At 37.2% G+C, this 24,922-nt stretch overlaps 1 protein-coding gene across 1 annotated transcript in view; it reads right to left on the reverse strand.

The window, feature by feature from the left end:
• The window catches only part of LOC108716979 (guanine nucleotide exchange factor DBS), a 201,492-nt gene extending 184,876 nt beyond the window's left edge, over nt 1-16,616 (reverse strand). The window contains exon 1 of the mRNA XM_041563266.1: nt 16,191-16,616. Coding sequence (XP_041419200.1) covers nt 16,191-16,269 — 79 coding nt within the window. The 5' untranslated portion in view covers nt 16,270-16,616. The remainder of the gene's footprint in view (nt 1-16,190) is intronic.
• Nucleotides 16,617-24,922: the final 8,306 nt, after the last annotated feature.

The following is a 24,922-nucleotide window of genomic DNA, read 5'->3' on the forward strand; positions in this document are numbered from 1 at the left end:
ATGTGGTGACATCACTGCGAGCGGACGGATCAATACGTTATTCTCTGGCTGTCAAATGATTTATATACGGTATAGTAGGCGGCAGATGTCATGTAGTTCTGTGGGTGGCCTGGGTTTTCATTACTGTTGTGGAGTGGGAAGAGCCTCTGCAGGGAGCCCCCAAATTCTAGTTACACCACTGAGAATGTAACCAATCCAAAACATAAACACAATGGGATATTTTTCCATAATTTTCAACTGCTGGAAGTAGCAGCAAAATACCAAATTTGGGTATATGGAGAAATATGGTTGCATTTGGTTGAATTTGTTTTCTTTTCCTGTAAAGCATCCGAAACAGCCCTTTGTGCCATTACTTTCATTTTAATCATTAATAGTAAATACATATAAAGGTATGTAAATAAATTAATACTGTAAATGTGTTTAGAATATGCCTGTGACGTTTTTCATGTAAAGCCTCTCAAATATGACTGAATTTTTAGTTCAGTTGTTTTTAGATTGTTCACTAGAAATAAAGACTTTTTTCAATTACTTAACATCTTTTATTTGTTACCGTTTTTCCAAAATCTAAGTTTAAAGTTGAATGTCCCTGTCTCTGGTGTTTCAGTCTGGCAGCTCAGTAATTCAGGTGCAGACTCTAAACTGTTATACTTTTGCAACAATTAGTTGATACATTTCTCAGCAGCATCTCTGGAGTATTAGCAACTATTGTATCAATTCTAACAGCTGCCTGTAATGAAACTCAGGGATTCTGCTCAGTAGGGACAAGATAGAAAAAGGTTTCACTAAATGCATCAATTTAGAACAGTTTACAGGGTTGGCGACCCCCTGCCAGAGCTGCTTTAGAAGGTGAAAAATGGCACTTTACACTTCAATATTAGACAGTCACACAGAAAATAGAAAGTAAATGGAAAAGGTTTCTGGAGATCTATCTGAAACCAACTGAACTGAAAAAAGTGTTGGAAGGTAAACAACCTCTTTAATCAAATAATTCATATTTTCAAAAATAATTTCCCTTTTCTCTGTAATAATAAAACTGCACCTTCAGAATTCACTGAAACTGCACTGAAACCGTTTCTCAAAAGAGCAAACAGATTTATTCATATTTAATTTTGAAATCTGACATGGGGCTAGATATATTGTCGGTTTCCCAGCTGCCCCAAGTCATATGACTTGTGCACTGATACAACCCCCCCCCAGCAGCCTAACAACAAAACAATGGGAAGGTAGCTAGATAGCAGCTCCCTAACATAAGATAACTGCTGCCTAGTAGATATAAGAACAGTACTCAATGGTAAAATCCAGGTCTCACTGTGACACATTCAGTTACATTGAGTAGGAGAAACAACAGCCTGCCAGAAAGCAGTTCCATCCTAAAGTGCTGGCTCTTTCTAAAAGCACATGACCAGGCAAAAGGAAATGAAATGGCTGTCAACACACGAATATTACAACTTAAAAAAATACACTTGCTAGGAATGAAATTTTATATTGTAGAGTGAATTATTTGCAGTGTAAACAGTCTAATTTAGAAATAAAAATGACATCATAAAAATCATGACAGAATCCCTTTAAGGTAGGGAAATCCAAATTATAGAAAGACCCCTGTTCAGAAAACCCCAGTCCAAGGCATTCTGGATAACAGGTCCCATATCTGTACCTACATGCAACACTTTATTATCTGATTGCTCTCCTTGTTTGTGACTATGTTGGCTGATCTTGAACCTTTTCTCACTGTCCATCTTTGTCTTGCCCTATTGACGACAGTTTTTTCCCCTTCATGACCTGTCATATAAACATTACAGAACACAGTGTATAATAGAAGTGCCTGCCCACTGCTGCCCTACATTATGCTTTGTATTAAAGGCCTTGATGAGCCTGGACTGGGCCTGCACAGGATTTGGCATGTTACCATGGCACATACATAAAGTCTAATCCCCAAATGTAATAAAAGGCACTAAGTTTGCCAAGGAGCAGTAACCTAAAGCAACCAATCAGAAGGTAGAATTTACTGGTCACCTGTTCAAAAGCAAACATCTTCTTGGTTGCTATTGGTTACTGCTCCTGGGCAAACTTAGTGTCTTTTATTACATATAGGGGTACGTCTGAACTGGAGTTAGCTGAAATCAAGCACAACTAATATAACCCTATTCAAAGGATTAGGCACATGTGATTATGATCTGCTGGGGTAATGGAGGTACACAGAGCAATGGGAAAGCGTGTTATGGCAGTCATTTGTATTCAATTTTTCTTGGAAAAACTAAAATGGGTAATTTACTAGACCTTTAAGCATGGCATTGTTAACAGTTTAAACACAGTGCTAAAGAGTAATATTCTAAGATTTGCAATTTGTTTTCATATTTCAATTTGCAATTTCAGCAATCTGGTTGCTAGGGTACAAATGACCCTAGTAACCATACATTAATATCAGTAATAGTCTATAATATGAATAGGAGAGGGGCCGAATAGTAAGGTGTGTAATAAAAAGCATCAATAATAATATATTTGTAGCCTTACAAAGAATTTGTTTTTAGATGGGGTCAGTGATCCCCATTTAAAATCTGTAAAGATTCAGGAAAAGAAAAAGGCAAATAATAAAAAAAATGTAAAAAATATATAATGAAGACTCATTGAAACATTGAACTGGCCATTCTATAAAAGTTAACTTAAATCACCCCTTTAAAGCGATAAGTTGAAAACCCCCGGACAATCACTTGAACCAGTTTGTGTCAGGCAATAGTTTTGTGAAAAATATACATTTGTTTTCAGAACCAACAACTATTCAATTTATTGCCCGTTAAAGGGAAATTAAATAACAGATAAGCCCTGCTTAGTGTTACTAAACCTGCTGTTAATGAGTATTGATAGATCTGCTCTGACGTACCTGTGTCTCAATCTCCCATCCTAGGGCTATTTTTAAACTCTGTCCAATTACTGCGAAGATTTCAGTATCTATCAGGCCGTAACAGGATTGGGAAACCTGCAGCCCTACAGATGTGGCTGAACTACATGTTTTAGACTCAACCAGAAGCTGTTCAACAGGGTTTTGTTAGCTATAGTTCAATGACATCTGAAAGATCCACTTTTAGGATATGCCTATTAAATAATTTGGTCTGAAACAAAGATATCCATCAGGTTATTTCCACTGCAAAAGGATAACACTGTCTCTATTCCAGGGTTCCAAAATAAAGCAAAGACCAACACATTTAGCCTTTGCCTTCATTCTCTTATGAAATTACAGCTTAAAATAACTTTTCCTGGCATATACCGTATGTTCACTCTCTTTAAATTACTATTTCTAAGCAGTATTATTAGAACCTACAGATCCAGAATGCTTAAAGGAGAGTTGCACACCTTTAAATGAACTTTTAGTATGATGTAGAGAGTGATATTCTAAGACAATTTGCTATTGATTTACATTTTTTATTTGTGTTTTTGAGTTATTTATACTGATGGGCGAATAAATTGACTTGGCATGAATTTGCGGTGAATTCCCGTGTTTTGCTGCGGCGAATAAATCTGTGAATCTCCCGCGAAAATTTGCCGGTGAAAATTCGCCAGTGTCAATTTCCGATTTTCATGATTTTTTCGTGAAAACGCTCGAATTGCTCGATTTTTTTTGTGAAAAGGTTCGAATTGCTTGATTTTTTAGTGAAAACTTTCGAATTGCTCGATTTTTTTGTGAAAACTTTCGAATTGCTCAAATTTTTTGGGAAAACGTCCGAATTTCACAATTATTTCGTGAAAACGTCCGAATTTCACGATTTTTTATTCAACTTTCCGATTTCACGATTTATCACGAGAGATTCGCCCATCACTAATTATTTATCTTATTATTCAGCTGCTCTCCAGTTTGCAATTTCAGCAATCTGTTGCTATGATCCAAATTACCTTAGCAACCATGCATTGACTGCAATATGAATAGGAGAGAATAGAAAGATGAGTATATATATATATATATATATATAATAAAAAGTAGCAATAACAATACATTTGTAGCCTTACAGAGTGTATATATGTATCAGTTACTTAGACTGTAAGCTCTACAGGGCAGGGACCTCCTTCCCACTATGTCTCTTACCAAATAGCACTTAAGCTCTTTGTCCTGCAGCATTGCAGCTCCTTAACAGCGCTTTACAAATAAAGTTATACATACATACATTAGTTAGAAAGCAGAGGGACACAGTTAATTGTTGGAAATATCGCCCTCTAGTGGCTATATTGGAATAACTTTTCTGCGTTTAACAAAGTGTATTTCCATTTAACTGGTTCAGTTTTAAGTTAACTTTTAGGGGCCGATTCACTAACTTTGAGTGAAGGATTCGAAGTAAAAAAAACTTCGAATTTCGAAGTGTTTTTTGGGCTACTTCGACCATAGAATGGGCTACTACGACCTTCGACTACGACTACGAATCGAACGATTCGAACTAAAAATCGTTCGACCTTTTGACCATTCGATAGTCGAAGTACTGTCTCTTTAAGAAAAAAGTTCGACCCCCTAGTTCGCCATCTAAAAGCTACCGAACTCAATGTTAGCCTATGGGGAAGGTCCACATAGGCTTGGCTAACTTTTTTTGATCGAAGGATATTCCTTCGATCGTTGGATTAAAATCCTTCGAATCGTTCGATTCGAAGGATTTTATCGTTCGATCGAAGGAATAATCCTTCGATCGTTCGATCAAACTATTCGATATTCGAAGTCGAAGGATTTTAATTCCCAGTCAAATATCGAGGGTTAATTAACCCTCGATATTCGACCCTTTGTGAATCGGCCCCTTAGTATGTTATTCTAAGCAACTATTAAATTTGTCTTCATTTTTCCCTTTTCTATAGTTTTTGAATTATATGCCTTCTTCTTTTGACTCTTTCCAGCTTTCAAATTGGGGTCACTGACCCATCTAAAAAACAAATACTCTGTATGGCTACAAATTAACTGTTATTGCTAAATTTTACAACTCATCTTTCTCTTCGGGCCCTGAGAGGGCCCGGAGAGAAAGATGAGTTGTAAAATTTAGCAATAACAGCTAATTTGTAGCCATACAGAGTATTTGCTTGGCTTCTAGGGTAATTTGAACCCTAGCAACCAGATTGCTGAAATTGCAAACTGGAGAGCTACTGAATAAAACAACAAAAAAACAAATAAAAAATGAAAGCCAATTGCAAATTGTCTCAGAATATTGCTCTCTTCATCATATTAAAAGTTAATTTAAAGGTGAACAACCCCTTTAATGTCTGTTATAGCATGATGGTTCCATACAACAGAATACATAAATAAATGGCTTTTTGTTTCTGCCTGTCTATTATTTTTCATACAACAAAAAGATAAATTTTTGCATTGCAGGTGCAGGTACAGTTTAAGATCTGAGGCTTAGTGATTAAAGGAATATTTTGCCTATCTATGCGTAATAGTTGGTCTTTATTTATTTTTTTATAGTTTAAAAATTATAAAAAAAAAGACTCAAATACCAGAAACTGGGACTTTAAACTTAGATTTTGGAAAAACAGTTAAAAAAAAATAAATATGGAAAGTAACTGAAAAAACTTATTTCTGGTGAAATACTGAATAAAAGTGTTTGGAAAGTGAACAACCCCTTTAATTAAATATTAGCCAGCTCTTGAAAAATCAGTTATCACAGATTTTCTGGATATTGCTTTTACTGACATAAAGGGGCATATTTATCAATGGTCAAAATGAAAATTCAAAATTTGAATTTTCAACATTTTTTATGGTCAAAACTGTCAAATTCGACTAGGGAGTTATTCAAATTCGAAATTCGATTTTCGAGATTTCTCATACTCTGGCCCTTTAAGAATTTGACTATTCTCCCGCTAAAACCTGCTGGAGTTGTTTGCAGCCTTCCTGACATTCAAGTTTTTTTCTGAGAGTTTTATAAATTGGAATCAAATTCGATTCGAGTTTTTGGGTTGATTTAATTCATCCGAGTTTTAAAAATTAGATTTTTTTTTTTTTTAAATAAATTTTGAATTTCAAATTTATGGTAGTTTAGGTTTCTTTTTTTTTTTAAAACTTACATGAATTCAAAACTGGGCCTTTGATAAATGTGCCTCAAGGTGTTCCACTAGGGTAAAACTGGATTACTAGATTTGGGGCCACAGTGAAAAACTAACGTAAACAGCTTTGTTCCTTATATAAGGCAAAAGGCCAAAGCACACAGGCCACCACCTTTTTACTGTACAGTATTTAGTAACATGGCTGCAGAAAAAGGGGACTCAGTCTTGCAGAGACTTTACAAGGCCGTATTTAGCCTTGTAAATTTTCTCAATCAATATAGAGAGTTAATTATGCTTCAATGAACAGGCTCACACTCATTTGTACAGCCCTGCTCTGTGGCCAAGCAAAAAGCCCATCAATTCCTATTTGCAATCCCAAACCTCAAGGGAATTCAGGCATGTAATTGCCTAAAGATGAAAGAGAATTACGTGAACCATAATCTTGACCCATTAATGATTCTACACAACATATTACAACATAATACTTTGCGATTTCAACATACAGTATGTATCATAGGTGATAAGGATTCCTTCAACCAATTTCTGGCCAAGTGTCCATTCACCTCTCCACTTTCACACCTACTATAAACTGTATTTATGGATACACTAAATCCATGGTCCATAGATGTATATTAAAATGTAATTTTTCTTTATATGGTTTAATGACTTTCTCCATACTGACATGACATCACTGGTGTAGGTGTACCTCAAGAGCAGGCACACAGATGGCAGAAGGCCGCAGGTCATATTTATTAAGTGAAAATAGAGTTCACCACGGTTCATCAGATAAGAAAACCCAGTTCCATTTTTAATTACATGATTTCAGGGGGCGGTATTTTCATTTGCCCTGTTTTCACCCTTTGCTCATTTGACCCTAATAATACTATAAAAGTGGAAAGAGATGTGTGAAATCTCTCTCTGCACCCTGTAGCAAGCTCTATTTCAACCTCAATGTTATACTTCAATGATAGCAATTGTAGCCTCTGTAGTCTGTTCAACTCTTTTATCTATTCCCAGCCTAGCACCTGTTAATCTCCCATATACTTTACAAAATAAGGCAATGGAATTGAGATTATGGGGGGCACATTTATCAAGAGACAAACAGAATTCATGACAATTCCCCATAGGTGAACTTCCCAGACCCCTTCTAACTAGAACAGATATGGGACCTGTTATCCAGAATGCTCCAGAACTGGGGTTTTCTGGATAGTGGATCTTTCAGTAATTTGAATATTCATACTTTACATCTACTATAAAATCATGTAAACATTAAATAAACCCGACAGGCTGGTTTTTCTTCCAATAAGCATTAATTATTTCTTAGTTTGGATCCAGTACATTGTACTGTTTTATTATTACAGTACAGAGAAAAAGGAAATCATTTAAAAAAATATATACATTACATGGATGAAATGGAGTGTATGGGAGATAGCCTTTCCATAATGCGGCACTTTCTGGATAATGGGTTTCCAGATAACAGATCCCATCCTGTATAAGATTTTTAGGGGCATATTTAGCAGAGTGACAGTTAAATCTCAATTTTACATCCCCTGATTTTAAGTTTTCCTGCATTTCACACTGTTTTTCTGTGGTTCATAAAACAGTGCATACTATATTTTCCAAGATTTTACATTACACCATTTCTTTCTGGTCCCCTGAAAAACATGAAATGGGGGGGTTTACTGCAGAGTGCTCTAAAACATTCTGCAGCTTTCAATTTACACCATGGACATAGGACTTTGAACACCAGAATATTCAGTGATGCTGCAAGCAGGAGCCCCACACTAACCAGCTCACATGCATAAATTCTATACTGTGTACTGGTGAAAAAGAGAAAGTGTAGAAATTGCACTTATGCTGTCATGTGAGCCTAGCAGAAGGATATATGCAGTCATGTGCCCACAGAGATACTGCTGGTCAGATGAGCTTACAAAAGGTACTTTTTCATCACAGGGCTCAATTCAATTCAGTGAGAAAAAGTTATCTTGCAGTTTCTCACTTGAAAACCCACGGACGAGTTTTAATTTGTTTCCCCATAGACTTCAAAAGAGTATATAATCTCATGTGATAAACCATGAGATGCGTTTTTCCGAATTAAAATGCATCTCAAATTGAATCTCACTTTTCTCACTGAATTGAATTTGGCCCACTATTTGATAAGCACATTGGTTTCCTCTGCCCCTTATAGCAACCAATCAGACAAAACATTGCCCCCCAAAATATAAGCATATGGTCTTAAAACAACACCACTTATTATTATTATTATTATTATTAATCATAATTATACACTGGATACTCTTAAATTCACCAATACAAGGACTATGGACATATCTACCCAAAACTGCAATGGCATACCAAGACTACACATAAAATATTTCAGGTGATATGCCTACCTGTATTTGTTGGAATATGATCATTACATGAAGTTTGGAGCAGTCTATGGTCTGGATGCACAAGTGAAGAGATTCTTCTGGCACTGTATTTCTTATTTGTTTTTGTGCAAGTAAATTGACCCATGGCTGGCTTATGGTTCAGTTAATATAATAATTAACTTGTGGAAGAAGCTGTATTTCACAATACCGATTTTTGCATTATAAAAAAAAAAGGTGATTCTAAGAAATTTTACTTTAACACTATATATACAGTATTATTATAAATTATTTGTATATATAATCGCAAATGAAGTACTATTTGTTTATCCCTTTCTGAATTTTGGACCTGTCTCCAAATATACAGAGGTGATTTTCCTGTAGGTCTCTAATCATCTTGAAACAGTGTTACAGTTGAGAACCAGCAGAGCAGAAAATGTAAACACACAGACTGATACAGCTTCAATAGCAGTCACATTTACAAAGAACTTTGAAATCATTCCATATTTTAACATTTATATTGGAAGGTTTCTCAGAATTATATTTTCTTTCATTTAGAATTAAAAATGACTTTGGGTGAAGATTTCCTTTAATTTTGACTTTGATTCACATATAAAGGCTGGAGGAATATTTTGGTATATTGGTTTAAATAAATTTATCGACGAATCCACTGTGAGCAAATTAAAAAGCAGTGATCCTACAATGAAACATCTCACCATCAAACAAGAAACTAAAATTATTTTAGTGAGAAACAAACATGGATTCATAATTTTAATATATTCATATGTTAATAATCATGGGTTCATTAGATGTTTTAATTTATTAATATACATTTAATGTATTTTTTTTATATTTTTAATATATATTTATATATATATATATATATATATATATATATATCTGTCAAGAGCAAGTAAGTAGCGCCACTTGCTGGGTCTCTCCTGACCCCCACTGACTCCGCAAAAGGAATTACTAGAGGATCAAAACTACTTACTGTCAAATCCCCATTTACATTTCCCTTTTTTAATGCTGTTTTTTGCAGTCCTTCCAATTGTATTGCATTTCAATAAGTGCATTTTCCAGTTTCTGCTGGCAGGAACTAGTGCATCTAGGTAAGTTTGTAGAAATTTTAGCTTACAATAGATAGAAGCATTCAATCATTTTTAAAAATTGAATTTTTACTTAAAAGGGAGTCTATGAAAGTGTATTACTTTGCAAGTCAACTGGCATTTATACATAACTGGCTTAAACCCGACCCTGAAAACACATTAACAGCACTGCATGCCACCTTGGCGGGTTCTCTAGAAGCAATTAGGAATACTCCCTATAGGAAAGCCAAGGACACTCCCGAGTTACCCCTCACTATAAGCTGCCTACAAAAGGCCTTGGCACAAGTCACCAAAGTTATGACTAAAGCCACAAGCTTGCCTTCTCCTCATATCCCCCTATGGAGAAACTCCAATCTGCAACATCTACTACAGCTTCCAGATTTCAGTTACTGGCCAAGGCTGGGGATTAGACATTTATCAGATCTCTTAATAGATAATACTCTTTCTCGGCCAGTTAGGAACTAAACCGAACCACCCGAACATAGCATGGCACCGCTACTTCCAGCTTCGATGCCCTGACTGTTAATACTAAAACCCAACCCAGGATAGGCTGTGGGATCCCAACCCTCAAAAACTGTTCTCCGGGCTATATAAGATACTGATATCCTCTCTCAGTAATCCATTTAGTAAAGCCAAAACTAAATGGAACGACATTATTCCTGATGATGATACATGGGAAGATGCAACAGGGGAACTATATAACATCCTAATTTCTACCAAAGACAAAATGGTGCAATTTCATAATATGCATTGTACATATATCACCCCACTAAAGCTGGCCATAGATGCAAAGATCCGATCGTTCGAATCCTCGAACGATCGGCCTTCCCCATCTCCCGACCTGCCACTAACCATTCCGATCAAATAAAGTAGTAAAACAACAGATCAGCCGATGTTCTGCCCCTGACAGCAATCGTACAAAAGTTATGTCCGACAAAGTCTCCCACTGAAAATCGTACGATAAGCAATACATGCAGAAAAATTATCGGCAACCGACAGAAATCTTTTAACCTGACTGATTGACCGATCTCCGTGGGACGAAAAATGTCGAGACTCTCCACACACGGTCCGAAAATCGCACACATTCTCAATTCGTACGATCGGATCTTTGCGTCTATGGCCAGCTTTAGACTCAAACTCATGGATAGAAGTCCCAATGGGAACTGTCCCAAATGCAGGTCATTTTACCTGCTATGGGCATGCCCTCTAAAACATAGGTTTTGGGCCAAGGTGGTAGCATACTTGACCAACGAAATCCTGCTCCCGGAATACTAATGCCAGAGGTATGCTTATTGGGGCTGGTGGATGAGCTGGCACTCCTGAATAAAACGAGATGCCTGCTGCGAACAGATTGCCATTAAGTGGATGAGCCCTCAGCCCCCACAGCAAAGCAATGGGTGAAATTGGTCAATAGCAATCTCCCGATGATAAAGCTGACATACCTAGCTAGACAATGCCCAGAAAGGTTTGGGGAAATATGGGAACCCTGGCTAGAGGCCTGCCCAGAAGCAGACCCGGTGACCAAATAAATACAAATGAATGGTATAATGTATGTAACACTGTCTGCATCCCCTCCAGCAAACGTTGTACAGCTCCAATGTGTTTCGAGTCCTATGAGACCAACTGCAATCCATTTTGCCCACATGGATCTACTATGCATACCTCCCAACTGTCCCGTTTTTAGACAGCTCAACCTGATGTGCCTCATTTGTACTGGAAAGTCCCATTTTTCTCTGCACTGAACAGCCAGAAATAGAAACAAAGTTTCTTAAACTTAATTTTAGCAGAGAGCCCAGAACAGCCACAGCAGCAGATAAGATACTTTTGTAACAATTTCGAGATTAGGAAATAAGTAACTGTAACAATATAAGTTAAGATAACAGGTCCCTTGGTAGATGTTAGACTTAAAGCTTAAATGGCAATTCACTTTTATTAGCAAAACTATAATAACTAGAAAAAAAACACAGAAATATGTTCAAACTTTCATAACCTGCGAAATATTGTAAAATGAACATGGTCATTAGGGGGTGTGGCCACCAAAATGGGCGTGGTCAAAACAATTTTCGCCGCACTACGTGCCCCACCTTTCTTGTTGCTCTTTTTATTTCCAAAATGTTGGGAGGTATGTACTATGCTATGTTTCTTATGGTCCTAATGTATAACTGTAAACCCCAACTTAATAAGATGTAGCACATCTATACCGAGTGGCATACTGGCTCTCGGTTAAGGGACTTTGTCAGGCAGCGACACATGTTTAGAAGGTGCGGCAAACATCAATTTCTTTAATAAGATGTGGTCCTGCGTGACCAATTACACATTACCTCAACAATGCCGATCTTGATGTTGTTTGTTTTTGACTGTTAGTTTAAAATGCAAAATAAAAACCTTTTGAAAAAAAAAGGGAGTCTATGAGAGATGGCCTTAATTTGAAGCTTTCTGTATTACAGTTTCTGCATAACGGATCCTAAACCTGTACAAACTAGCAGGGTATCATGTTGAAGCATTTACATTTGTGCTTTATTTAATAAAACAGTAATCACCAGCAACAATAAAAACATTTTCTATTAATATTCTAGCTACAAAACACCCCCAACTGATAAAGGTAGTTGGTTGCTTTGATTTAATGCACTGAGGTAGGTATCTGTGTTAATAAAAGTGAGCCAATGGTACATAATTGAACTGCCAGTGAAACTGTACCCTCTTGCAATATATATATATATATATATATATATATATATATATATATATATATATATATATATATATATATATATATATATATATATAAAACAAGAGAAAGTTGTGCTCACCACTAATTTTTAAAACCATTAGGCGGGGGTGCAATGAGGCTAGCTATAGTCAGGTGATCCCACTGGTGTCTAATAAAAGGGCAGCCAAGGTTGGGAGTTTTACTTTGAAAGCAGCAAGTAAGTTGCAGGTAAAACTTAGTCCCTTTGTAAAATGTATAATTAAGCAATTGAATTCTTAATGAATCAGATGAAAATTGAACATAGGACTGGCCAAATAGGGGATGACTTTGACGTAGTTGGCCAGCTTAAATATATTGCAATATATGGACAAACAATCCCTGTTTTGTTTAAAGGGTAAGGCATTTTTCAGTAGCTGTATGCACAAAATGTCTCTGTCTTAAATATATTGATAATGGGTTGAGTGCAGAGGACCTCTTGTATTTGTCTCTCTCTCTCTCTATATATATAGATTTATTTCAACGTTTCGGCTTACAAACTCAAGCCGTCATCCTGAAACATTGAAATAAATCTACCAGCTTTTTTTCACTTATGAAGACCTATGTGTGCGGAAGTTTTTTTGCTATATATGTATAATATATATATATATATATATATATATATATATATATATATATATATATATATATATATATATATAAAGTACCCCCTCTTGTAAAATATATAGTGAATAAAGTACCCCCTCTTGTAAAATATAAGGATATTATAAGTTACCGAGGAGTTTCATGACCATATAAAAACACAAGGCTGAAGGCCGAGTGTTTTATACAGGTCATGGAACTCCGAGGTAACTTCTAATATCCTCATATTTTACAACTGGGGGTACTTTATTTATTATAATACACAAATTTCAGTGAGTCATGTGACAGAAATGACATCAGAACTCACCGTTAATAACTGATGACATCAGAACTCACCGTTTATAAGGATATAATTTACAAGATATTCATGGCTTTTGTGTATTATAAGGATATTATGAGTTACCAAGGAGTTTCATGACCGTATAAAAACACGAAGCCGAAGGCAGAGTATTTTTATACAGGTCATGGAACTCCGAGGTAACTTCTAATATCCTAATGTCCTCATATTTTACAACTGGGGGTACTTTATTTATTATAATACACAAGTTTCAGTGAGTCATGCGATGTACGTTTAATAATTTTTCCAATAAAATTTTCATAAAAGAAACAGTGTGTGTGTAACCCTTGGACTACTATAGTAGTATATATAGTAGTATGTGGCCGGCACTACTCATGAGAGCATTTGGTTTTAGATGGGGTCAGTGACCCCCATTTGAAAGCTGCAAAGAGTCCAAAGAAAAAGGCAAATAACTAAAAACCTATAAAAAAATAAATAATGAAGAACGATTGAAAAGTTGCTTAGAATTGTCCATTCTATAACATACTAAAAGTTCATTTAAAGGTGGACCAACCCTTTAAAGAAAAACAGTTGTTTATTGTGAAGTTAGATCTACACTAATGCTTTATAATATGAGACACCCAAAGTAATTATACTTTTTTGTTAGTATGCACATATACTGTATTTACTGTACTAGAGAGGATTCCCATGAACAAGGATGTGGAGCTCAGTGATGGGGATACGTGTGTATTTAAGCACATGGACTTGATTTGAGAGGCACATTCAAATATAACACTAAATACTTAACGGGTTATTTACTTAAATCCAATTTTATCGCATTTTTGTTTTCAGCTCAACCAAACTCCCATTCACGATTTTGCCATATTTATCATTAAAATAACTAAAAAAAAAAATCGGATCATGAAAAAACCCTATAAAAATCAAGAGAAACCCCGAATTGTGCAATATTTTTGGACCTTTCTCCCAAATCGATCAATTTTGTCAGGTTATTTCCCAAAAACCCTGAATTTTTCAGATTATTGGGCTAAATCCACAATATTTTCAAATTGGGATCGGGACATCTGCCATTTATTTTATACATGACTAGAGTTGCCACCTGGCTGGTATTTTACCGGCCTGGCCGGTAAAAATGATGGTTTATCCCAATATTATTAATAGGGAAAAAAGATAAATATATAGGAAGGCCGGTATTTTTAAGTTTGAGATGGCAGATTTTCGGATTCTGACTTTTTGCAGCATTGGGGTATAATAAATCCATAAAAAATTCAAGGTTTTTTTTCCATGAAAAACTTGGATTTTTGCTCCAAAATGTGAGTTTTAATTAATAACCCTCTTAGAGAGAGAGTATGCATGTGTGTGTGTGTGTGTGTGTGTGTGTGTGTGTGTATATATATATATATATATATATATATACACACAGGTATAGGATCCCTTATCCGGAAACCCGATATCCAGAAAGCTCCGAATTACAGAATGGCTGTCTCCCATAGACTCCATATTATCCAAATAATCCAAATTTTTAAAAATGATTTCCTTTTTCTGTGTAATAATAAAACAGTAGCTTGTACTTGATCCCAAATAAGATATAATTAATCCTTATTGGAAGCAAAAGCAGCCTATTAGATGTATTTAATGTTTAAATGAATTTCTAGTAGACTTAAGGCATAAAGACCCAAATTACGGAAAGATCCGTTATCCGGAAAACCTCAGGTCCCCAGCATTCTGAATAACAGGTCCCATACCTGTATAGTGAATAAAGTACCCCCTATTGTAAAATATAAGGATATTATAAGTCACCGTGGAGTTCCATGACCGTATAAAAGCATGAGGACCCAGTGCTTTTATACAGGTCATGGAACTCCGAGGTTACTTCTAATATCCTCATATTTTCCAACAAGGGGTACTTTATATCATGTGACAATTACATCACTACTCTAGAATATGCTGTACAGTTTTGGTCTCCATCTCTCAAACAGGACATTATTGTATTAGAGAAGGTCCAGAGAAGGGCAACTAAGCTGGTAAAAGGTATTGAAAATCTTAGCTATGAGGTAAGACTGGCCAAATTGGGGATGTTCACGCTGGAGAAGAGGCGTATATAAGGGGTGATATGTAGGTCTTTCCAGCTGACACAAGGTCACCCATTCCGATTAGAAGAAAAGAGGCTCCACCTAAATATTCGGAAGGGGTTTTTTACAGTGAGAGCTGTGAAGATGTGGAATTCTCTCCCTGAATCAGTTGTACAGGCTGATACATTAGATAGCTTTAAGAAGGGGTTGGATAGCTTTTTAGCAAGTAAGGGAATACAGGGTTATGGGAAATAGCTCATAGTCCAAGTTGATCCAGGGACTAGTCCGATTGCCATTTTGGAGTCAGGAAGGAATTTTTTCCCCCTCTGAGGCAAATTGGAGAGGCTTCAGATGGGTTTTTTCGCCTTCCTCTGGATCAACTGGCAGTTAGGCAGATTAAAAAAATAAATAAAAGACAAAAGGTTGAACTGATGACATCACTAGTCACCGTTTATAAGGATATAATTTACAGGATATTCATGGCTTTTGTGCATTATTTATATATATATATGTGTGTGTGTGATCGCATCCACTAGTGCTGAAATGTCAGCAACCCCAGGCAGGCCCCAGGTGGCACATCCCTGCTGTAAAGGAGGTCACATGACATGCCCCTTAATCACACAGAAGAAGGGAAGATTTCTTGTTTATTGGCGTGAAAAGCCTATTCGTTTACAGCATGGGTAGCTGCATTAGGTGCAAAGGTCATTTACACAGCGGGCCCTTGGGAGATTCCCTATAAAACCAGTGAAATAGGTGTGCGTGTGCTGCATCACTGGTGTGTGTGTGACACAAGCAATAATGTCAGCTTGTTCATAGCAGCAGTAGCAGCAGCAGGTATTGTCAAGGCCCCAACACATTCATTCATTGGAGCGACTGACACACCCAGCGCTTGGGATTTCCGCTAAACGTCTCTGCCACTATCTCACAGCCATCAATAGTCCATATACAAATGCACAAGCCTTATTAATACACACACAAGCTGCTTCTTACCGACATGAGTGATGACAGTGGAGAGCCTCTGCGTTAATTCCTGGTGTGACATCTCTTCTTCTTTCAGCCAAAAAAGCATTTCCCAAGGAGAGACGCCGGGTGCCCGTCCAAATAGCCGGTGTGTGTGGGGTACAAAGCAGTGCCACTCCCAGTCCCAGCTCAGCAGCCTCACATCCACCTGTCACTGTCGGCAACACACACTGGCTGCAGTCAGGCATGAGCAGTGCACTCCCCGGGCTTAGCACTCAGTGGCGAGAGCTGCAGTTCTGCTCCTACTGCTGCTGGGGCTGCCGATGCTCTTTTCTCCCACAGCCAACCTTCCTCTCTGTCTGCGCATCACCGCCGCCTGCTACCTGCCTCCAGGGACCACAAGCTGTGGTGCAGAGCAAAAACCTGCACTGGGAGAGCCTCGGGACTGGAGTGGAGTGCAAATCATTGCCTTAGGTCATGTCTAGCAAGCGCCTTATGTCTCCTAATAGAAGTGCCTGCAGTGCTTCACGCACTCAAGTTAAACATTAATCTTAAACAACGTATTATTGTCATTTGCTACATTGGTAAAAAGAAGAATGACAGAATACTTCTGCCACAACTGCTTTATTATTTCTTTCCAAGTTGTTCATCAAGCGAATGGTACATAATGCAAATATGTCATATGTGAAAAGATTGCAGACATTGGATATGTGCAGCTATTCACAAACAGGATTAAAGGGGAGGTTCACCTTAGTATATTAGGGCAAAGACACACTGCGATTCAGGGAGATTAGTCACCTGGTGACAAATCTCTTCATCAAACTGCTAGAATATAAATCGCCGGCGTGATGGCACTCGGAGCAATTTGTTTTCTGAAGTCGCCTAAAGTTGTCTCACGAGGAAACTTCGGGCGACTTCGGAAAACGAAATGCTCCGAGTGCCATCCCGTCAGCGATTTATGCTGGCCATAGACGCAAAGATCTCATTGTACGAATCGGGAATTCGTACGATTTTTGGCCCATGTGGAGAGTCCTGACATTTTTCATCCAGCAGACATCAGTCATTTGGTTGATCGGACAGGTTAGAAAATTTCTGTCGGTTGCGAGTAATATCTCTGCGTATATTGCTGATCATACGATTTTCAGTGGGAGACTGTCACTAGCTTTGTCTATCGTACGATTGCTGTTAGGGGCAGAACATCGGCTGATCTGTTCTTTAACTACTTTATTTGGTCGGAACGGTAAGAATTTGATCTGAATGGTTAGTGGCAGGTCGGGAGATGGGAAAGTCCGATCTTACGTTGATTCATACGATCAGATCTTTGCGTCTGTGGCCAGCTTTACATTCTAACCGGCAGGAAGGCAGGGTAGGCAGTTCGGGACATTAGTTGCGCCCAGTTGCTGGGCGACTAATCTCCCTGAATCGCAGCGTGTCTCTGCCCTTATAGTTTTTTCATTATTTGACTTCTTCTTCTGACCATTTTCAGCTTTCAAATGGGGGGTCACTGACCCCATCTAAAAATAAATGCTCTGTAAGGCTACACATGTATTGTTATTGCTACTTTGTATTACCCGCCTTTCTACCCAGGTCCTCTCCTATTCATATTCCAGTCTCTTTTTCAAATCGATGCATTGTTGCTAGGGTAATTGGGACCCTAGCAACCAGACTGAAATTGCAAACTGGAGAACTGCTTAATAAAAAGCTAAATAAAAAATGAAAACTTCTGCAAATTGTCTCAGAATACCTCTCTCTACATCATACTAAAGCTTCATTTAAAGGTGAGCAACCCCTTTGATAGTTCTCATCTCTCTGAGAAATTCTTTTTTTATCTCCCTACTAAATGCTAATTATACCACTATGTTCATTAATCTTATTACAGAATACAGACATAAATACTAAAAAATAAAAAAGGCAGAGTTCATAGATGATGGATAGAGATAATAGGCAAAAGAAAGATTTAAACATTATGGACACAGAGAGGTAGACAGTGTGCACATAACAGAACGATAGATACACAACCAATATATACATAGGTTAGAAGATAATACAGGTATGGGACCTGTTATCCAGAATGCTCAGGACCTGGGGTTTTCTGGATAATGGATCTTTCTGTAATTTGGATCTTCATGCCTTAAATCAACTAGAAAATCATGTAAACATTAGATAAATCCAATAGGCTACACAATATGTTGGCGCTATATAAATACATGTTAATAATAAATAGGCTGGTTTTGCCTCCAATAAGGATTAATTATATCTTAGTTTGGATCAAGCACAAGGTACTGTTTATTATTACAGAGAAAAAAATCATTTTAAAAATTTGGATTATTTGGCTAAAATGGAGATGGTTATTCCGTAATTCAGAGCTTTCTGGATAACAGGTTTCCAGATAATGGATCTCATACCTGTAATACAAGATAGATAGATTTATAGATATATACGCAGTAGATAGGTAATGGTTGGATGAGTAGATAGATCTAAAAACAAAAAAGCAAGTTTTAATTTCTAATCTGCATGCAATCAGGTATAGAGTATGTGACAGTTTGGGGGCTCAGTATAGGGAGGCAAATGGGGCACTTACGATCATTTTTAATATACTGTTTATTTTTTAAAAATCGTATTTCTTATTACTTACCCCGCTGCAATTTAAGGACAGATTTATCAAAATATGAAATTAGAACTCACCACAGAAAATTCACTCACTTGGGATTGTTGGAATTGCATTTATCAAATTCCATAGGAATAAATAGTGAGTGAGTGAATTTTTTTTGGTGAACTCTAAACTGTCATTTTGATAAATCTGCTCCTCAGTGTGACATGGGTGACCGGCTAAAAACATTGTAATTTTCTGACTCATTTGATAGGAACTAAATGTGTAAAAGAGGGGTTTCATATAAATAAAATTGCATTTGCAAAAGTGTCTTACGAACATACAGCATTTATTACTATTGCTTGGTATGTTTCATATAGTATATGGGCGGTTCCATTCTGATATCACTCTATTACATATTTAAACAGATGCTAAATTCCCATCTCATGTGGAATAGGTTAGTGTCAGAATTACTCATCCTGCTCCCTTTCTGCCTGGGAGACAAAGAGTGAGTGGAGGCTTAAGAGCAGCTGCTGTCTGTGGTTGCACACAATCAGGCATTGCACCCTAGGGCTGGCCATGCTTATAGCTCACTATAGGGACTGTGTTAATAATAGAAGCTTCTTGCATTAGGCATGGGCCCAGCTGGTAAATAAATGGAGTGGAAAAAAGAAACTGTACAGTGGATTATCTGGTCATTCTATGCCAATTCTAACCACATCAGTTATGCCAAAATGTGTATATCAACATTAGACTAGATCAGACTTGAAAATGTACTTGAGTTGAGGTAAGGTTGTGTATGTATAGTTTTTTTATATATAGGGGTAACAGGGGTAAATAAATAATAAATACAATTAAATACAAAGTACAGTTACATTAAAGATTAAGGGGCAGATTTATCAAAGGTCAAGGTGAATTTTCGAATTATAAAAATTGGAATTTCGAGCTATTTTTGTGTACCTCGACTAGGCAATGGTTAAAATCCCATTCAAAATTGGAAAAAAATTCGAAAATTTAAATCATGTCTCTTTAAAAATTTGACTTTGACCATTTGCCATCTAAAACCTGCCGAGTTGCTGTTTTTAGCCTATGGGGAACCTCCTAGAACCTATTTGGAGTCAATTGATGGACTTTTAGGAAAAACTTCAATTCAACTTTGGCTGAATACGTACCTATTCGATTGAAAAATTACCTATTCAGCCAAAAAAAAACTTTGACTTAATTTCGGTAGAATTTCGAAGTTTTTCAAATTCGAAATTCGACCCTTGATAAATATTCCCCTAGGGGCAGATTTTTCAACGGTCAAGGTGATTATTCAAATACGAAAAATTAGAATTTCGTGTTATTTTTGTGTACTTTGACTAGAGAATAGTCCAAATTGAAAATAATTAGAAAATTCAAATATCAAAATTCATCATGTCTCTTTAAAAATTCAACTTTGGCCATTCGCCACCTAAAACCTGCAGAATTGCTGTTTTAGCCTGTGGGGGACCTCCTAGAACCCATTTGAAGTCAATTGGTGGACTTTGAAAAATCTAAGGTTTTTTTTGTGAAAAACTTTGTTTCGAATTCAATCAAATGCACTATTACTTTGATTCATATGATTCAAATTCAGCCAAATACAGACCTATTCGATCGAAAGTGGACCTATTCGCCCCAAAAAAAAACCTTCAACTTAATTTTCGGTTGGTCTTTTTGAATTCGAATTTCAAAGTTTTGTCAAATTCGAAATTCGACCCTTGATAAATATGCCCATTAGTATATTATACAGTCAATGCAGTCAATTGTGACACCAAAAGCATGTTAAACATACTATCTGAGTACTATGAGGCCTGAGCAGCTGAAGTCCTGAAGTGTTTGATCAGTAAAACAGGTTTTAATTTGCATGCTTGTGTATTGTAGTTCCATGGATATAGACTGATGCATATTTGTTATAGTGGTTATTGATAAGTGAAAAGTAATTTACGAATATGAAACAGTCAATTGTAGTACTAAGTATTTTCCCATGGCTCTCACAAATCCATAATTTGGGTCTTCATGCCTTAAGTCTCTGTCCAGTTTTTCGCAGAAAAGTCTCGAAATCCCAGATTGTTAGTGAAATGTCCCAACTTTCTCTTTGATCTCCTACACTCAGAAAAAGATAAAAAGTTTCTGAAATATAATTAATAAGAGCCTCTTGGTAGAGAGCCCAGAACACTCAGCGCCTGCACTTTGATACATTTGCAACAATTTAAGATAAGCAAAGATACAATTGAAACTATATAAGATAAACTATTCCAATACAAATTTCAGCAGCACTCCGGTATAGTGAAAAATAATTTATTTGTGCAAGTGATGCAACGTTTCGGGCGTAGCCAGCCCTTTATTTAGCTGAATAAAGCCCTTTATGAAGCTTGATAAAGGGCTGGTTACGCCCGAAATGTTGCTTCACTGGCACAAATAAATTATTTTTCACTATACCGGAGTGCTGCTGAAATTGGAATTGGAACTGGACCTGGGCAGACAGAGTCACAGCCAGCATCCGACGCTACAAAGACTGATTGTGTAGCACTACTCTCTATGTTTTTATATAAGATAAACAAGTATCTTGGGAGAAATCACAGCTTAAATGGAAATTTACCTTTATTAGCAAACTGTAACAACACATAAAACAAATTTTGTAAAATGGACATGGTATTTAGGGGGTGTGGATGTTGGGAGGTACGCATGAATGACTGTTATCATCCACATATTTTAATGTAAGGGGTAGCTTATTTCTTATAATACACACATTCTAATAAATTATCTGATAGAAGTGATATAATTTTAAGAATATATTTTACATAGTGGCTATTTTAAGATTCTGTTTAGGACAGATGCTGGTGGTAAAAGGTGGCCCTGTGATCTTGTGCTTTAACAGGACCTTGGAACTTACTTGTATCCCAACTTGCTAAGAATGAGCCTTCCATTATGATGTTTTGCATTTTTTCATTAGCCCAATGTATTCAGTGGACTATCAATGTTCAGAACTGTCTATGGTAGTAATTCTGATGGTGCTACATTATGTAAGAGATTAAAGGAATTGTTCAGTAAAAAATAAAAACTGGGTAAATGGATAGGCTGTGCAAAATAAAAAATGTTTCTAATATAGTTATGAAAAAATGTAATGTATAAACACTGGAATGACTGGATGTCTAACATAACAGAACACTACTTCCTGCTTTTCAGCTCTCTGACTGACTGGTTACCCTGGTGACCAAGCAGTAACCAATCAGTGGCTTGAGGGGAGGCTATATGGGTCATAACTCGTGCTTTTGAATCTGAGCTGAATGCTGAGGATCAATTGCAAGCTCACTGAACAGTTATGTCCCATGAGGTCCCCCTTCAAGTCGCTGACTAACTCAGAGTTAGAGAGCTGAAAAGCAGGAAGTTGGATTCTGGCTATTATATTAGACATTCAGTCATTCCAGCCTTTATTGATAACATTTTTGCCTGACACTGAACTGTTCCTTCACTTATCTATTGGCCTGGGGGAATTATGAGCTTTCGCCAGCCATTGGCCTCCATCCTGGAGGAGAGTGGGTATTACTGCAGGGTCTGAAGTTGAAAAGAATTGCCCCCAGGTTAGGAGAGCACCTCAATTTAAGGGAGAAGAGCCCACTATGAATGAGGAATAGTAAATGTTTATGATTCTATTATAGTATGGTTTAGATGTATGATACAAATGTGGAATAGCTAGCATGAGCAGTTTTACCCTCCACTGAGAAGTAGTAGTGCAGTGTTAGTTCCCAAGGTGACCACCTGCCAGATTAGGGACCTGAGTGCTTAGAGCAGGGAGCTGGACATGATATTTCAGGCAACACCATATAAACAAATTCACTGGGATAAGACACCTGCTATGTAGGTACTACCCATGAAGGACACTATTAAGCTTTTATAAACAGCCGCCGGTATCAGTCAGGCCAGATTATATCACTGATAATCTACAATTTAATTTGTATTCTATGAATCTCAGTGCAATTTTTTTTTACCACAATACAGTTTGTGTATTTATATTCTATGAATCTCAGTGCAATTTTTTTTTTTTACCATAATACAGTTTTTTCACAATTACATTGTATCTGCACACATAATGAGGTGCAATAGGTGAATTAACACCACATTATATATACAAGTTAGAACATTTTGCCACCTAAAACTACTTCTATACATTGGTTATTTTCGATGGACACATGGCTGTTATTGGTGATTAGGGATGTAGCGAACGTCGGAAAAAAAGTTCGCGAACATATTCGCGAACTTGCGCAAAAATGCGAGCGGTTCGCGAACGGTTCGCGAACCCCATAGACTTCAATGGGAAGGCGAACTTTAACATCTAGAAAAGACATTTCTGGCCAGAAAAATGATTTTAAAGTTGTTTAAAGGGTGCAACGACCTGGACAGTGGCATGCCAGAGGGGGATCAAGGGCAAAAATGTATCTGAAAAATCTGCCTGTGTGTGCTTGGAAGAGATAGTGTAGGGGGAGAGCTGTTAGTGATTTCAGGGACAGATGATAGTAAGCTTGCTGGCTAGTAATCTGCTTGATACTGCTCTGTATTGGAGGGACAGAAGTCTGCAGGGATTTGAGGGACATTTTAGCTTAGGTAGCTTTGCTGGCTAGTAATCTACTGTTCTCTTTAAACAACTGCCATACGTTGACCTTGTAGGCATTGTTTGCCCAGTTTTTTTGGACGCAGCCACTGAAGCACAGTTGCCAGAAAAAATATGCCATATAAATGCTGAAAATAGTAATTTTTCGCCATACGTTGACCTTGTAGACATTGTTTGCCCAGTTTTTTTGGACGCAGCCACTGAAGCACAGTTGCCAGAAAAATTATGCCATATAAATGCTGAAAATATAAATTTTTTTGGTTGCAGCCACTGAAGCACAGAGGCCAGAAAAATTATGCCATATAAATGCAGAAAATATGCATTTTTTTGGTCGCAGCCACTGAAGCACAGTTGCCAGAAAAATTATGCCATATAAATGCTGAAAATATAAATTTTTTTGGTTGCAGCCACTGAAGCACAGAGGCCAGAAAAATTATGCCATATAAATGCAGAAAATATGCATTTTTTTGGTCGCAGCCACTGAAGCACAGTTGCCAGAAAAAATATGCCATATAAATGCTGAAAATAGTCATTTTTTGCCATATACGTTGAGTCAACGTATGGCAAAAAATTACTATTTTCAGCATTTATATGGCATATTTTTTCTGGCCTCTGTGCTTCAGTGGCTGCGGCCAAAAAAACTGGGCAAACAATGCCTACAAGGTCAACGTCGTTGACCTTGTAGGCATTGTTTGCCCAGTTTTTTTGGCCGCAGCCACTGAAGCACAGAGGCCAGAAAAAATATGCCATATAAATGCTGAAAATAGTAATTTTTTTGGTCGCAGCCACTGAAGCACAGTTGCCAGAAAAATTATGCCATATAAATGCTGAAAATATAAATTTTTTTGGTTGCAGCCACTGAAGCACAGAGGCCAGAAAAATTATGCCATATAAATGCTGAAAATATAAATTTTTTTGGTTGCAGCCACTGAAGCACAGAGGCCAGAAAAATTATGCCATATAAATGCAGAAAATATGCATTTTTTTGGTCGCAGCCACTGAAGCACAGTTGCCAGAAAAATTATGCCATATAAATGCAGAAAATATGCATTTTTTTGGACGCAGCCACTGAAGCACAGTTGCCAGAAAAAATATGCCATATAAATGCTGAAAATAGTCATTTTTTGCCATACGTTGACCTTGTAGACATTGTTTGCCCAGTTTTTTTGGTTGCAGCCACTGAAGCACAGAGGCCAGAAAAAATTAAACCAGTAGGGTTTGCACCCTAGTTTGTAACGGTGGCGGAGGGAGGAGGAGGACGCTAAAGGACAGCTGTGTGTGGAGTCATGAGGCTTGAAGAGAAGGACAGCTGCATAGAAGTCAGAACAAGTCTTCCGGCGTGCAGTAACCCTCCGAGATCCACCCCTCATTCATTTTAATAAAGGTCAGGTAATCGACACTTTTGTGACCTAGGCGAGTTCTCTTCTCAGTTACAATCCCTCCTGCTGCACTGAAGGTCCTTTCTGAGAGCACACTTGAGGCTGGGCAAGACAAGAGGTTCATGGCAAATTGTGACAGCTCTGGCCACAGATCAAGCCTGCG

The sequence above is a fragment of the Xenopus laevis genome, chromosome 5L, assembly GCF_017654675.1.
Source record: "Xenopus laevis strain J_2021 chromosome 5L, Xenopus_laevis_v10.1, whole genome shotgun sequence".
In the NCBI taxonomy this organism is placed as follows: Eukaryota; Metazoa; Chordata; class Amphibia; order Anura; family Pipidae; genus Xenopus; species Xenopus laevis.